At 37.4% G+C, this 16,320-nt stretch overlaps 2 protein-coding genes, 1 long non-coding RNA gene and 1 pseudogene across 3 annotated transcripts in view; 2 read left to right on the top strand and 2 right to left on the bottom strand.

Moving 5' to 3' along the window:
• TMED5 (transmembrane p24 trafficking protein 5) overlaps positions 1-2,281 on the bottom strand; it is a 29,567-nt gene extending 27,286 nt beyond the window's left edge. Inside the window, exon 1 of the mRNA XM_023230986.2 lies at positions 1,651-2,281. Within this exon, the coding sequence (XP_023086754.1) occupies positions 1,651-1,839 (189 nt within the window). The 5' untranslated portion in view covers positions 1,840-2,281. The remainder of the gene's footprint in view (positions 1-1,650) is intronic.
• Positions 1,964-2,924, top strand: LOC111555113. The gene has a single exon (XR_002735416.2). It is a non-coding gene; the product is annotated as an uncharacterized LOC111555113 (long non-coding RNA).
• CCDC18 (coiled-coil domain containing 18) overlaps positions 2,306-16,320 on the top strand; it is a 121,216-nt gene continuing 107,201 nt past the window's right edge. Inside the window, exons 1-6 of the mRNA XM_023230985.2 lie at positions 2,306-2,445; positions 5,520-5,655; positions 6,136-6,304; positions 8,465-8,623; positions 14,123-14,229; positions 15,730-15,858. Coding sequence (XP_023086753.2) covers positions 5,522-5,655; positions 6,136-6,304; positions 8,465-8,623; positions 14,123-14,229; positions 15,730-15,858 — 698 coding nt within the window. The 5' untranslated portion in view covers positions 2,306-2,445; positions 5,520-5,521. The remainder of the gene's footprint in view (positions 2,446-5,519; positions 5,656-6,135; positions 6,305-8,464; positions 8,624-14,122; positions 14,230-15,729; positions 15,859-16,320) is intronic.
• LOC111555112 lies at positions 12,860-13,180 on the bottom strand (annotated as a pseudogene).

Here is a 16,320-nt window from a genome sequence, read left to right as displayed (position 1 = left end):
TTTCTCCAGGAATCCTCTCTGAAACCCTTAGAAATGACCCTCCTCTACTGGTACTTAGCCATCCTTTATTGAAATTACCTGTTTATGAGCCAGTAACCCTTATTAAGCTCTTTGAGAAGAGGGATTCTTTCTTTCTCTTTTACCTACAACCGCCACAACCCCGCTTCCCCTGGTCTCCCGCCCCTCCATGCACAATTCCTGGCACGTGTTAACTGTTCAGTAAATGCTGAACTTTTGAACTTTACTGGAAATCAATAAACACTGAGTTTTAGCCTCAGTTTTGCTCACTATGTGATTTTAGATATTTTATTCTGTGCTTATCTTGTGTACCTATATACAACTTAATCCTAAAGTTCCATCGTATAAAAAATTCTACAACTTTTAATTTTGCTCTGTATGTGACAGTACCTGGTATTTAAAAACAATTCTCTACATCAAGTTAAAAAATTAACATTTGATGATTATAATTGACTTCTAAAACACTGAAAGATGAAACACATCAATGCTGTTTTTTTTTTTTTCCTGTACTGCTACCTGGAAACATCGAAATTTGCTGTGTGGAACGAACAAGATTTCTTCTAAGAAATTACCCCCTACTAGCATGACTACATAAAATAAGGTAATTCCCAGCAAGAATATTATGCAGATACTAAAAAGAAAACATGCTGGGCATGGTGGCTCACGCCTGTAATCCCAGCACTTTGGGAGGCCGAGGCGGGTGGATCGCCTGAGGTCGAGAGTTCGAGATCAGCCTGGCCAACATGGTGATACCCTGTCTCTACTAAAAATACAAAAATTAGCTGGGCGTGGTGACGCACGTCAGTAATCTCAGTAATTCGGGAGACTGAGGCAGGAGAATCGCTTGAACCCGGGAGGCAGAGGTTGCAGCAGTGAGCCGAGATTGCACCACTGCACTCCAACTCTAGCCTGAGCAACAGAGCGAGACTCCGTCTTAAAAAAAAAAAAAAAAAAGAAAACAATGACACGAGGGAAATGCTTACAATGCTCAATGAAAAGAAAGGAAAGGTTATAAAGTTTTAATATACGATTTGATCTTTTGAAAATAATGCATATATAACTTAAACGGCAATGTATGATTAAATATAGCAACAGCCTCTTCCAAAAAATTTCAAAATCGGGCTTAGTGATAATTACACGATCATAATTCAAAAACCCTTAACTGAAGCAAAGACAGTGAAGATCTGTAACATCTGAATTGTGTGAAAGGGGTGGGGGTGATTCAAACAAGTGTCATCACCTCGTCCAATGATGAAGGAGAACGTGTATCAGTTCCGCATTGTGAAATTCTCAGTATCGGAGCGTGTAGTGGCTAAGAAAAGCGATAGGCGAATTAGGAAACAAAGAGAAAAGCCAGCCACATCAGCAGTTCTGGCCTCTTTCCGACCGGAGGAAAGGGGATTAGGCGGGTAGTCGTCAATTCCAGGTCCAGCCTAAGTTCTGGGTCTCCGGCCTCAGTGAGAGCCTCGCCTCGCCTCGCCTCGCGCGCCTGCGCAGAGCGGGCCGGCTTCCCGGACGGCCCTCGCCTCTTCACCACCTGGGCCGTCCACCAGAAGTTTCTAAACGGGTGAGAGGCGACAACGCAGTGTAGCTGGGTTAAAGGAAGGAGGCTGGTTTATCCTCCGCACTTACTTGGTACTCGATCTCCAGCGAGGCCTTCAGGGGCATGGGCTGATAGAAGCACTCCTTCTGGCCGGCGGGAAGGGTAAAGGTGAAGTCGCTGTCGAGGGAAGGTGTGAAGCCGGCCGCCCCAGGCAGCAGCACCGGAGGCAGAGCGGCCAGAAGGAGCACGGGAAAGGGCAGCCAGGTCTTGTCGCCCATCCCTGCTGGGGTGATCCGGGCTGCAAGAGGCGTGGGATACTGTTGTCTCCGCTCCGCGTTTCCTCTCTGGACTCCTCGTGGTTGACAGGGAAATCTGGAGTCTGAAGAAACTCCAAGTGGCGGCGGCGGCGGCGAACACTCCTTCCGAAGGAGAAGCGCAGGCCTCCCAAGGGTAGGGACTCAGGGCGGAGCCACCAGCCCCGTTCCGCTACTACCTCAGTCTCGGCCCCCTCAGGCCAGGCGTGAGCGCCGCCCGCCTCTCCCACTGACTGCCTCTGGTTCCCATGGCTTCCCCCACCAATGGGCATCCTGGCGGTGATTGTGGGAAATGTAGTCCCGGGCAGGCTCGGCTAGTGGGCTCGGACGCGCTCGCTGACCACGATCCCCGGCAAGCCCCGCGCCTCCGGCGGCGCCTCACGCAATCTGCGCCGGGGCGGGGCAGCGGCCGGGTAGGCGAGTCCCAACGGCTCCCGCGGCGGTTCGAATTCCTTGCTGCTGGGGTTCGCTGGTTCTCCAAGTAGCGTCCGAGGCTTCCACACGCAGGGGCCCTGGAGAGGGTCAGAGGCTTCCTAACGTAGACTCGAGTGCGAAGCACGCAGTCGCCGGGTGAGTCTCTCCCCAGCTGCAACTTGGGTGGTGAGCGACTGCCCCTTGGCGTGGGGAAAACAGCTTACCTGGGGGAGTTTTGTTCCTTTCCCTTCCCGGCACCTTGGATGCGCTGGGACTGGTCCTTGCGGTTGCTGAGCATGCTCCTCTGAACGGTTGTATTTTATTTGATGAAAAATAGGAGTCTGGGCGCAGTGGCTCACGCCTGTTATCTCAGCACTTTGGGAGGCCGAGGCAGGAGGATTGCTTGAACCCAGGAGTTCGAGGCCAGCTTTGGCAATATGGCGAGCCACTGTCTCCATAAAATTAAAAAAAAAAAAAAGTATTTCCTCAAAAAAAAAAAAAAAAAAAAAAAAACTGAAAGGAAGATGTCACGTCCGCCCCCGACCCCTGCTTCTTTCACACGGATGTAGGATCAGCTGTGTCAAGCAATCTTGAGACAAGAGACTACTATACAAAGTTATGACCTCTTTCCAAAATGAGGAATCTTTTTCGACTGCAGCCCATTATATCACATACGTAGGGTATAAAAGAACACTTGTCCTTCGTTTGATGGGTGTGCGTGTGCAAACCTACAAACACATTGTTAATTAGGGCCCAAAGATGATGATGTTAAGGTCGATGAGTAGGATGATGTGCTTTTCTTGGTATTCAGTCAGTGAAGATATACTTTTTTGGGTAACTACTGTAAATTGAGGTTAAGGGCATTCATTTGACAGTAAATGGCCCACTAGGAAAATGAAAACATTTTAGTATTAAATATATTCTCTCTCTCTCTTTCTCTTTCTGTCTTTCTTTCTTTCTTCTTTCTTTTCCTCCTCTTCTCTTCTCTCTTCTCTTCTCTTTTCTTTCTTTCTTTCTTTTTTTTTTTTCTTTTTTGAGACAGAGTCTCGCTCTGTCGCCCAGGCTGGAGTGCAGTGGCCGGATCTCAGCTCACTGCAAGCTCCGCCTCCCGGGTTTACGCCATTCTCCTGCCTCAGTCTCCCGAGTAACTGGGACTATAGGCGCCCGCCACCTCGCCCGGCTAGTTTTTTTGTATTTTTTAGTAGAGACGGGGATTCACCAAGATAGCCAGGATGGTCTCGATCTCCTGACCTCGTGATCCACCCGTCTCGGCCTCCCAAAGTGCTGGGATTACAGGCTTGAGCCACCGCGCCCGGCCGGCCGGCCGGCCTTCCTTCCTTCCTCCCTCCCTCCCTCCCTCCCTGTCTTTCTGCCTGCCTTTCCTTTCCTTTCCTTTTTCCTTTCCTCTCTTCCCTCCTCCCCCCTCTCCTCCCCCCACCCCTCCTCTCCCCTCTCCTCTCACCTCTCCTCCCTCCTCTCCTCCCCTCCCCTCTCCTCTCCTTTCTTGACGGAGTCTCACTCTGTCGCCCAGGCTGGAGTGCAGTGGTGTGATCTCAGCTCACTGCTACCTCTGCCTCCTGGGTTTATGCAGTTCTCTGCCTCAGCCTCCCCAGAGCTGGGATTACAGGCGCCCGCCACCATGCCTAATTTTTTTGTATTTTTAGTAGAGACGGAGTTTCACCATCTTGACCAGGTTTTAACTCCTGACCTCGTGATCCACCTGCCTCAACCTCCCAAAGTGTTGGGATTACCGGCGTGAGCCACCGCTCCCGGTCTGACAGTTATTTCTTACATGAAAATACACAGATGTTGAACTAAAACCTGATTTAAGATGAAATATATAATACCAAATGGCATTATAGAATTTGCCCAATTTTCTCAACCCTTTTCTCCTTCACCATCCTACAGAGAGCTGGAGATGTTGAATAGATAAAGCAAGATGGGGACCTGATTTATTGACTTGTCTGCGAGAGTCTTGTCACTTAAGCAGAAGGAAATTTGTGGAAACAAAAAAGGGAAAGAGGATAGAACCAGTTTGTCTATTAAGATTACACAGTATCTCATTTAATTTCCTGCCACTTTCTTTCCATAAGGTGGGAGTTTTCTTTTTAATCTTCCTCCCTACATTTGAGAATTTTTGAGTGGAGAAAAAATGTAGCATACCATTCTGACTGGTTGAGGGAAGGAAGGATAGTTTAGTATTTGTTAATTCATTCAAAATATTGAGCTTCTGTAAGTACATTGCAGTCCTGAACGTAATGACAGGACTCCTAACCTTTTGGAACTTGGGATAGGAGCAGAATGCTAAGAAGGGCATTGAAGGAAATGCTACAATGAAAAAGGTAAATGGGATCTGAAAGAGGAATATAATTTTAAGATTGCGCAGAAAGCTCTACAGAAGTAGTGGAGATTATAAAGCTTTAGTTTTTTTATTGTATTAATTACAATAATAAAATATGCTTTATTATGATTTTTTTATATGCAAAGAAATTTAGTAGTTTCACAACCCTAGAGATACTCATCCACTGAAGAAACAAAAGCTTTTCTTTGTTTATTTCTTTAAGTTGACCTGCCAAATGTTATTTTGATCCCTATGGTTGTGACTTGTAAATGTGTGTTTTTTAAATTTTGTAACTATTGGGCATAGGAGGACGAGATAACTTTTATCTGGTAATAAATTCCCTTCTAACAAAATATGAATGACTGTAATGATACCATTTAATCAGATGTCTAGTACTCGTAGTGTGATTGTGAAAGTTCAAACACCTCATATTGAAATTGATCTGTAATAAATAATAAAGCTACAATGAGACATAATTTAATGGTCTTTGCATCCTAATGACTTGGATTCAAGTCTTGATTTCACCATTTACACTTTGTGTGACTTTGAGCAAGTTATTTAATGTCTAATTCTTAGTTTCCTTAACATGGAATGAAAATACTTAACAATTGCTAGGAAGATCAGGTATGCTTAGAAAAGGGGAGCTATAATAACTAGACCCTGGCTAAAATGAAAAATTCATTCATTGGAATTGTATTGAACTCCTTTATGGCTTTACACTACAGATAAATTCATTATTATTGGTTTTTTGTTTTGTTTTAAACCGCCATGAAAGATTTCACAACATTTGAAATAGAAAACTAATGAGTTAAATTCTATTCGTGTGAGTATTTTGACTGAAACTACAGAATCTTTCAGGCAAGGTACAAGAAATTCATTTTTTTTTAAGAAATGGAATCTAATTCATCAGACTACTATAATAAAGACAATGAAGAGGAAAGTTTGCTTGCAAATGTTGCTTCCTTAAGACATGAACTGAAGATAACAGAATGGAGTTTGCAGAGTTTAGGGGAAGAGTTATCCAGGTAAGTAGGTAAAATCACATGCAGAATTCACTGTGCCTTAAATATATCAATATAAAATGTGTGAATTTCATTATTATGTATTGTTTCTAAAGTGCCTCTGGAATAAGAAATAATTTTCTTATACTTTTTAATATAACTTTCAGTTTAGGGAAAAATGGGAATATTAGAGAAGCCTCTTTGCATATTAAAAACACTTTCAGTGTATTAGAACTCAGTATAAAATATACTTTTTGGGCTTTATTAATTTTTAATGCTTTTTTGAATCTTAAGTAATCTTAGCATAGAGGCTCTAGAAATACAGTTTGCTAGTTTAAAAGTAATTATGATTTATTTAAAATTTAGTGGAAATATTGCCTTATGTTCGTAACTGTGAATCTACTTAGCAGCATTTCAGGTTTTCTATTTTCTTATTTAATGTATAGCAATTTGTAGTGAATAAACTATCCAAGAACTGAAATATGTTTTTTCTTTTTTCTCTAGTGTTAGTCCAAGTGAAAATTCTGATTATGCCCCTAATCCTTCAAGGTCTGAAAAGCTAATTTTGGATGTTCAGCCTAGCCACCCTGGACTTTTGAATTATTCACCTTATGAAAACGTTTGTAAAATATCTGGTAGCAGCACTGATTTTCAAAAAAAGGCAAGAGATAAGGTTATTATTTTTAGACCTATCTAGTTAAAAGAAGTGTTGGTTTTAGGCCTGTCTACTTAAAAACATTTTTTTTTTCAGTTTTTCTTTAAATACCTTATTCTTGGTTTCCATAATCTTTTACTCTGGTACTCAAAAATTTAAATATAACTGTTCTTTTTATGTTCTAACAAGAAAGTAGTTATCTTGGTGTATTACTCTACTTTTAAACTTATCTATTTATTACCTTTTTGCAGTTAAATGTCTTCTTAAGTAAATTATAATCCCCTTGATTTTAACACTACATCTTATACATAATAGGTAATCAATTATTTATTAAGTGGTTAAGGTATACCCAACATTTAGCCTGGATCAAGTACTATGAATAGTATGGCACTATTCTTTCATTATCTTTCTATTTTGTCCATGATGTTAGAGATCTTTGCTTGGTCTGAAACTGTCTTCCTTTTTCTTATTCTATCATATATTTATCTCCCTGCATTTATCCCTCTTCCTTACTCAACCCTTTTATCTCCTTTTACACTCTCTTCCTATTCTTTGTTCCCTGCACTCCCTACATGTATATACACAGATATGGTTGCACATAATCTTTTTGGATACGTATTTGCTCTTTCCACTTCAGAAAGCCAACCATTAAGAGCTTTCTTTTTTGTAAGGAAGCTACTTAATGAAGCTGTCTGAACCTACTTTTTAGAAACAAATTCAAATTCCATGTTTACATGGTATGTAATTCCAAGAAATTTGATCTCTATCCTCATTCAAATTGCTGATCATTCTTACTGTATATGTGCCTTAATTGGGAAAACAATAATGGTAATGCCTATCAAAGACAAAAGGATAATCTAGTGTGTAAAGAGCTCCTAGAAACTGAGAACAAAAAGGTCAGTAACCCAATGGGCAAAAGACGTGAATGGAAAAAGAAATAAAAGTGATATCCAAACTAATGAAAAGGTGTCCAATTTCCTCATAATAAGATAAATTCAAAATGAAACTATACCTAAGTACCTTACCTAGTTCTTACCTATAGAATTATTAAACATTCAGATGTTTGAGATGTTATTTTATTGGTGATATTGGGTACGGGTACATTGCCTAGTGGGAATGCAGTGATATAACCCCAACTGAGATGCATTTGGCAATATTTACCAAAATTACAAATACATTTACCTTGACTTGGAACTCCCATTTCTGGAAAACGATACTATAGACACACCTGCAGGATATGAAATTAGGCATTGTTTATTATATCAAAAGATTAGAAATAGTTCAAGTATCTAGTAATAGGCGGTTAGTTAATGGTTTATTCATGCAATGGAAACTATGCAGTTGAGAAAAAAAAGGAGTTTGTCAATGTATTTATTATGGAGAGATTGCCAGTGTATATTGTTCCAAGTTAAAAAAAAATGCACGGTGCAGAATGTTATATTTAATGTGCTAGTTTTTGCATAAGGAGAGGAGGGAAGTGGGTAATTTGTCTTGCTTATGGATGTGTATGGAATCACTAGAAGACTAAACAAGAAACTTATAGAAGTGGTTACCCACCTATTAAAGATGGGAAGAGACTTCTGTGTATACTTTTTCTTTTATATAGTTTTGAATTTTGAATTGCATAAATAAATCACTCAAAATAAAGTTAATTAAAAGAAATGTTTTGAAAATCACAATCCTCATGAAAATTAAATATTGTAAAATATGTATAAAAAGAATATAATAAAAATATGTATACAGATAAAATAATATTTTACCTATTATCCATTTTATTGTTGGTGACATTTGGGTTCTTCCCATTTATTATCTCTTGTGGACAATGTAGCTATGAATAGTTTTATATCTGCACGTGCAAAAGTACAAAAGTTTCTATCAGGTTTATATCTAGGGATGATATTATTGGTTCTTAGCATACTCAACTTTGCTGGATAATGCCAACCAGTTTCCCAAAGTGTACCACTGTTTTCCAGATTATACTTGTATATACTTCCGCCAGCAGTGGAGGAGACAGTATTGATTGTTCCACATATCCTTGTCAATACTCACTAAGTATTTTAACTCATTTTCTGAGCTGCTTAGTCATTTTATTAATAATTGCTCATAGTTTTCCATTAATTACATGTAACCCTTAATCGAAATAATTGAAAATGTATTTGTTCTTTTTCATTCTTTCAGATGTTTTCATCTTCTACCCCTGTGGATCAGGAGATTAAAAGCCTTCGAGAGAAACTAAATAAACTTAGGCAACAGAATGCTTGTTTGGTCACACAGAATCATTCCTTAATGACAAAATTTGAATCTATCCACTTTGAATTAACACAGTCAAGAGCAAAAGTATGTATCTTGAAATGAGTTTGCCAGCAGAAAATAGTTATTATTTTAAGATTTATAATTGGAAAAATAGTCCTTGTATCGCCACATTGCCTTAATGTGTTATGTGAAGTAATTTTCATTATAATACTATAGTATCAACATGTTATAAAATCAATATTGTATGAATTGTATCTGAAAATGATTGAAGGGAACTTTACAGTTTTGCATTTAGATAAGTCAGCTTCTTAAGGTGTTAAGATTACCAATTTGTGTGGTCTTATTTTTTATACAAAGAAAGTATAACTTACTTATCTTCCCTTTTAAAATAACACATTGTCACTGTTGAAAAATTTAAAAGTAGCAAAAAGAGGAAGAAAGATCACCCAGAGTTTCCACCTAGAAACCGCTTTACCAGTTTAATACGTAGTTGAATCCAGACTGTTTTAAATAGTTTTGGTGTTTCCTGTTTTTTTACTGTGTATATAATCTATGCATTTTCTGATGCATTTACATAGCTTTTCCATTGATCATTTTTTATAGTAGCATTATATTTCATGTGATTATAGTGTAACTTAGTTAATTCCCGTATTTCAGTGGTTTCCTATTTTTTTACTAAATGGTTGGTATTACACAAAAAATTAGAAGAAACCAAAATGTCCAATAATGGAGGCATAGTAAATTATGGTATACCCATAAGATAGATTGTAACAAAACTTTTTTTTAAAAAATGAGGTAAATATACTAGTACTAAGATGCAAAGTTGTTTGACTTATATGGAGCATGATAAAGTTTAAATGATATAATGTTTGTAGTCACTTAAAATGGTGTCTATGTGTAGTCAGCACTCAAAAACTGTTACCTAATATATTTAGTGGCAGAAAAACATTACAGAGCATTACACACGTATAATAATCTCAGTTTTCCTCTTTATAAGAAGTGTACGTGTGTCTGTGTGTGTGTTTGTATGTAAATATATATACATGTGATATATTAAGGTAGAAACTATGCTTCACACTTGATAACTTCGAGAGCGATTGGAAGGTTGGAGTGAGGCTTTCACTATTTGCTTTTATAAGCATTGTACGTATACATTATATGTAGTTTTAAATAGAGAGTTATGGGAAGACTTTATTTTTCTTTTCTGTTTTTTCAAACAAAACGAAATGCTATTAGGGATTGTTTCAGCACAGGAAAAACAAAATGCAGCAATGAACATAAAACTTCTTTAGTGTTTGAGATTATTTCTAAGGTAGATTTCCAGAGGCAAAATGACCATATTTTAGGGAAATAATGTTTTTCAAGCATTTACATTTGGTTCCTCATCTTTTCTTGTTCACTTTGAGGGAAAAATGCTGTTTTTCTTGATTTCTTACAAAATTTACCTTTTCAGTGTATTTGTTTGCCATTTAGATTTCTTTGTGATTTGTCTGTTTTTTCTGCTTATTTTTAAAATTTTTCTTCAACTATAGATAATCTCTCTTTTTAAAGTCATGATTGCTAGTGATTTAAAGTAAGAAAAGAGACGTAAAGATAATTTAATAATTACTGAACTAATAGCATTTTTAACCTTTATTTTTAGGATATAAACACACCAGTGGTTATGCGAGGAAGTAAGATACTAGTATTGTACTTCTCAGCTCAGCATTTTCTAAGTTGTTGAAATATTTTTTAGGGAAGCCACCTATTTCAGGCCACGTATGAGCTTTTGATGTTTCATATATGCCCATTATTGAGACTCTTTTGTAGAAATCAATCAATATATTCATAACTTACCTCTGGCAATGGTTGTACTTACTCTTCTGGAGCCTGGCAGCCTGCTCTTTCTGAGCTTCTTGCCCTCTACACCTGCTATCCAACTGCCATCCTGGGACTTCTCTTTGGTGTTCTTCTAGGTTGAATCTACTGTTTCCTGAATTCTGTTTTTTGTTATTTCCTAGTTTATTCTTTCTGTATTTGGAGCATATCTTCCAGTTACTTCCTTACTTGTCTGAAAATGTCTTAATTTCTTCTTCACTCATGATTAAATTCCAGTTTGATAATTATTTAATGTTAGAATTTTTAGTGCATTACTCCCTTCTATCCTCCAGTGCCACTTTGAAAAGTCTGTTGCCATTGTGAATTACTTTCCTTAGCATGTAATCTCTTTTTTTCCCATTTGTTTGTTTTTTACTTTATGGTAGATGGTAGTTTTTAGGACCTTCCCATTCCGGTGTTTTAAAACTGTACAACAATGTGTCTTTGAATAGGCCTTTATTACTCATATTGGGTGTTTGAGAGCCCTTTTAGGCTAGAAACTTGTATCCTTTGGTTCTGGAAATTTTTCTTTCTTAATTTTTATTTTTAATTTTTGTGGGTACATAGTAGGCATATATATTTTTGGAGTACATTAGATTTTTTGATACAATTATGCAGCATAATAATCACATCATGGAGAATGGGATATCCATCCCCTCAGACATTTATCTTTGTGTTATAAACAATCCAGTTATAGTCTTTTAGTTATTTTTAAATGTACAATTAAATTATTATTATTGACTATAGTCACCCTGTTGTTCTGTAAAATAGTAGTTCTTGTTCATTCTTTCTATTTCTTGTACCCATTAACCATCCCCACCTCTTCCCACCCTGACAACTGACCTTCCTGGCCTCTGTTAACCATCCTTCTACTTTCTATGTCCATGAGTTCAATTGTTTTGATTTTTAGATCCCACAAATAAGTAAGAACATATGATATTTGTCTTTCTGTGCCTGACTTATTTTACTTAACATAATGATCTTTAGTTCCATCCATGTTGTTGCAAATGACTGATTCTCATTCTTCTTTATGGATGGATAGTACTCCATTGTGTAAGTACTACATTTTCTTTATCCATTCATCTGTGATGAACACTTAGGTTGCTTCTAAGTCTTGGCTCTTGAACAGTGCTGCAACAAACATGGAAGTGCAGATACCTTTTCAGTATATTGATTTCCTTTCTTTTGGGTATATGCCCAGCAGTGGGATTTCTGGATATGGTAGCTGTATTTTTAGTTTTTTGAGGAACCTCCAAACAGTTCTCCATAATGGTTGTACTAATTTCCGTTCCCACCAACAGTGTATGAAGATTTCCCTTTTCTCCACATTCTTGCAAACATTTGTTATTACCTGTCTTTTGAATATAAGCCTTGTTTTGTTTTGTGTTTTTTTTTGAAACAAGGTCTTGCTCTGTCGCCCAGGCTGAAGTGCAATGGTGCAATCACAGCTCAGTGCCACCTTGACCTCCTGGGCTCAAGTGATCCTCCCACCATAACCTCCCAAGTAACTGGGACTACAGGCATATGCCACCATACCTGGCTAGTTTTTGTGTTGTCTTTTTGTAGAGATGGAGTTTTGCCATCTTGCCCAGGCTGATTTTGAACTCCTGGACTCAAGCGATCCACCCATCTCCCAAAATGCTGGGATTACAGGATTGAGCCACAGTGCCTGGCCATGTGATTTTTATTTAGGAGGTATTCTCAACATTATTTTTTGCACCTCTATTGAATCTTTTATTTTGGCTGTCATACTTTTTTCAGTTTCTAAAGTTTTTTTTGTTCTGATTGTTTTGTATTTCATAACATACTAATGTATTCTCTCTCAGCACTCTGAAGATTTAATGATTTCTTTTCATGTTTGCTTTCCTTTCCTTTTTCTTTTGTTTAGGTCTCTGACTTTTATGTTAGAAGCTTTTGGGCCGGGCATGGTGGCTCACGCCTGCAATCCCAGCACTTTGGGAAGCTGAGGCGGGTGGATCACAAGGTTAAGAGATCGAGACCATCCTGGCCAACATGGTGAAACCCTGTCTCTACTAAAAAATACAAAAATTAGCTGGGCATGGTGGTGTGCACCTATAGTCCCACCTACTCGGGAGGCTGAGGCAGGAGAATTGCTCGAACCCAGAGACGGAGGTCGCAGTGAGCTGAGATTGCGCCACTGCGTTCCAGCCTGGTGACAGAGTGAAACTCCGTCTCACAAAAAAAAAAAAACAAAGAAGCTTTTTTTTCAGATGTTAGTATTTTAGCTATTCATATTTAAGAGAAAGGCATTTAAATGCAGATTGGTGGTTGGTTGTCCAGTGGACTTTATTTCTGGGTGATGGTTAGGGAGGTGGTTCTTTTGTAGGGAAACACCTGCCAGCTCCCAAACAGTATCAGTATGAGATGTTTTTCTTTTCCTTTTTTTTTTTTTAACATAAACTCAAGATTTTATTGTCTTCGTAATAAAACAAAAGATAACACTTAAAACTGGGTCAGTTGGCCCTTTCTGCTCTTATCTCCTCCCAGTTCAGAATGCTTGCATCTTTTAGTAGTCAGCTTTCTCTTAGATCTGTAGTTGGGCTTAATGTACTCAAGCCTTAGCACAATCTTCTTTGTAGTTTCAGCCTTTTTCTGGAAAATCTACTTAGTCTGCCCACCATAACCACTCTGCTTCCTGTGATATCACTACTTTCCCTGGGCATACAGACAATCCTCGCCCTTCTTGTACTGTGTCACTTTCTGGGGTTGGTGCTTGCCACACTTCTTACAGAAAGTCCCGCAGGTTTTAGGAATGTTTACCATGTTTGTGGGAGTGCTATCAGCATGGAAAGAGATTTTTTTTTTTTTTTTTGGAGCTATTGAGTTTCTCCAGCAAAGAATCCTTTGGTTTCTCACCTGTGGGATAACCAAAAACGAAATAGAGTAGTAAGGTGGAGCTAACCGTTTTATATTAATTCGCGTGTTATAGCTGTGCTTCATTCCTGCTCATTATTCTTAGTGTCCCACAGTCTCAAGCTTCTTCTGTTCAGTTTCTTCTGATAATAAACTTTCTGCCTCTTTCCTAGTATGCCAACACCTTGCTATTGGTGTTCTGGGAGTGGGCAAAAGGATAACTGTTATTTGCAGATACTTTAAACTGTATCCCTGCTTTTTCATTGGGTCCTCACTTCCGTCCTCTACAGTACCTCGTGCCTTCATGTTCTAAACTTCTTTTTCAGTGATAGTTATCTTATTGATACTTTCTTCCATACCATTTAGATTGTGGGTTCCCATCCTGCTATAGTAGTTGTACTCTCTTTATAATACAGATTGCAGGATCATTATGCTTTTCTATATTTAGATTCTTTATAGTAAGCATGTATTCTATAATTAGGTCTTTAAATCATAAAAATTCAATGAATATTTTCTTTCATAATTGTTTATAGTTTGATGTTTTGTATTTAATTATCTAATTTATGTAAAATTAATCTTGCTAGATGCTTATCAGTAGAGATTCTATTTTCTCCCCTAAATAACTCTTCAGTTATAAGTTGAAGGTAATGCCAGGAGCTTACATGCCAGGGCTGGCTTATAATAATGATATGCCCATATAAATGTTGATCAAAGGAATAGATGGGAAGGTTTATATCTGAGCAATGATTTGGGAGCCCTGTTGAACCCCGTCATCTGACAGGAAAAAAACTAAGGGCCAAGTAGATTAATTTATTTTCTGAAAGTACTATAAAAGTTGTTTTTATATTTTAGGTTTCTATGCTTGAGTCTGCTCAACAGCAGGCAGCCAGTGTCCCAATCTTAGAAGAACAGATTATAAATTTGGAAGCAGAGGTTTCAGCTCAAGATAAAGTTTTGAGGTAAATATACTTTTTATAGCTCTCAAAGCTTTATTTTCTACTTTTACATTTTGTTATATCTTGTTAAATCTTGTTCCCCACACCTAATATATTTACATAACCTAATGGTGTTCAGTTGTCTTAGAACTCGTTGAATCTATTTTTAGTCAATCATAACTCCTCTTGGCTGTAGGTTGCATGCAGTATGTAGGGGTTAAAAAAGACTAAGGTGAGATGCCTATTTACATGCTTTTATCAAATATGAATTAGTTCATTTCTTCACCTACATAGCAGTATATACTCAGTATTTCAAAGGGAGTTCAAGAAATAAAATGTAAAGGAGTCAGACACTTTTATTATTTTTACAGACAAGGTCTCACTCTGTCACCTAGGCTGGAGTGCAGTGGTGCAATATGGCTCACTGCAGCCTCAGCCTCCTGGGCTCAAATGATCCTTCTGCCTCAGCCTCCCAAGTAGTGGGACTACAGGCACACACCACTGTGCCCAGCTGAGCTTTTTATTTTTTATTTTGTAGAGACAGGGTCTCACTATGTTGGTCAGGCTGGTCTCAAACTCCTGACCTCAAGCAGTCCTCCTGCTTTGGCCTCTCAAAGTGTTGGGATTATAGGCATGAGCTGTCATGCCTTGCCATCAGGCACTTTATAATTTATTCTCTTCTGCTTTGAATAAAATGGGAAATATATGCATATTAAATAACATATTACTCTGAGTGATTCTGAGAGTATAGTTAAAGGACCAGCAATAGTAGCATCACCTGAGAACTTGTTAGAAATGCAAATTCTCAGGCCTTATCTCTGGCATACCGAACCAAGTTGGGAGGTGTTTTACAAGTTCTGCAAATGATTTGCTGCATACTAAAGTTGTCTTTTATGTCCATCAGAGTTTTGTAATTTTCTTTCTAATACATATATATTATTTTAAATTTATTTGTAGGTATTTTATATTTTTGGTAATTGTGAATTGTTCCTACTTTGTTCATTGCTAGTGTATGGGAAGGTTACTGACTTTTGTGTAATATAATTATTTTGTAATTGGTAGCTAATGATATTATCAGCAAATAAGGAAAATTTTGTTTCTGACTCAAAGAGTAGGAAAAAAAAAATTTTGTCTTTCCTTTTCAGCATTTATACTTCTTAATACCTTTTCATATTTGCTTTTTGCAGTGGATAGAACTGTTAGTAAAGTTGTTGGATGTGGGATGATAACAGTCATCCTTATTTAGTTTCTGAACTATACAGGAATGCTTCTGGTATCTGACTATAAAATATGATGTGAGTTATTACTTCAGATATATTTATCAACTGGTAGAAGTATTCTTTTCTTTTTAAAAAGACTCTTAATTAACAAGTGATGAATATACCTTTTTCTCTGTCTCTTTTTGTATATTGTTTCTCTTAACTCATTGATTTAAACAAATATAATTCCTAATATTAAATTATTCTTGCATACCTGGGATAATCTCTTTAGTAGTCTTAAAACAAAGTATCCTTTATTTTATAGAGAGGCAGAAAATAAGCTGGAACAGAGCCAGAAAATGGTAATTGAAAAGGAACAGAGTTTGCAGGAGTCCAAAGAGGAATGTATAAAATTAAAGGTGGACTTACTTGAACAAACCAAACAAGGAAAAAGGTATGTGTTTTTAAAGCAAATACATTTTTTTGAAAGGGAATAAAACAATATATTACCTGTTTAAAATTCTAGTTAATTTTTGAAGTGAAAAATTTTCAGAGATTTGGCAATAGAATAACTTATGTTTTTTTATCTATTAATTTTTTGAAATTTTCCATTAAAATGTTTGTGTGTGGAATTTATGTTATTAGCATTCTGGATTGGGCCGAATTTCCACAAAACTGATAATGATTATCAGTGTAATGATACTTATTTCTGAAATTAAGTTCTATGGCCTATTTGAAACCAGTATACTGAGTTTAAAATACTAACAGGGAAAAAGCCTGTAAATTAATATTACCTCTAGTAAAACTAAATAAAATGTTGAATGAACTCTTAAAAAGAAAATTTTGCCTCATAGAGAAAGAAACTCAATACATGAGAATGTGTGGTTGGATCTTCCTTTAGAAATATATAAGTAGT

This window comes from Piliocolobus tephrosceles, chromosome 1 (genome assembly GCF_002776525.5).
Source record: "Piliocolobus tephrosceles isolate RC106 chromosome 1, ASM277652v3, whole genome shotgun sequence".
NCBI classification, from domain to species: Eukaryota; Metazoa; Chordata; class Mammalia; order Primates; family Cercopithecidae; genus Piliocolobus; species Piliocolobus tephrosceles.
This window is presented reverse-complemented; position numbering and strand designations above follow the sequence as displayed.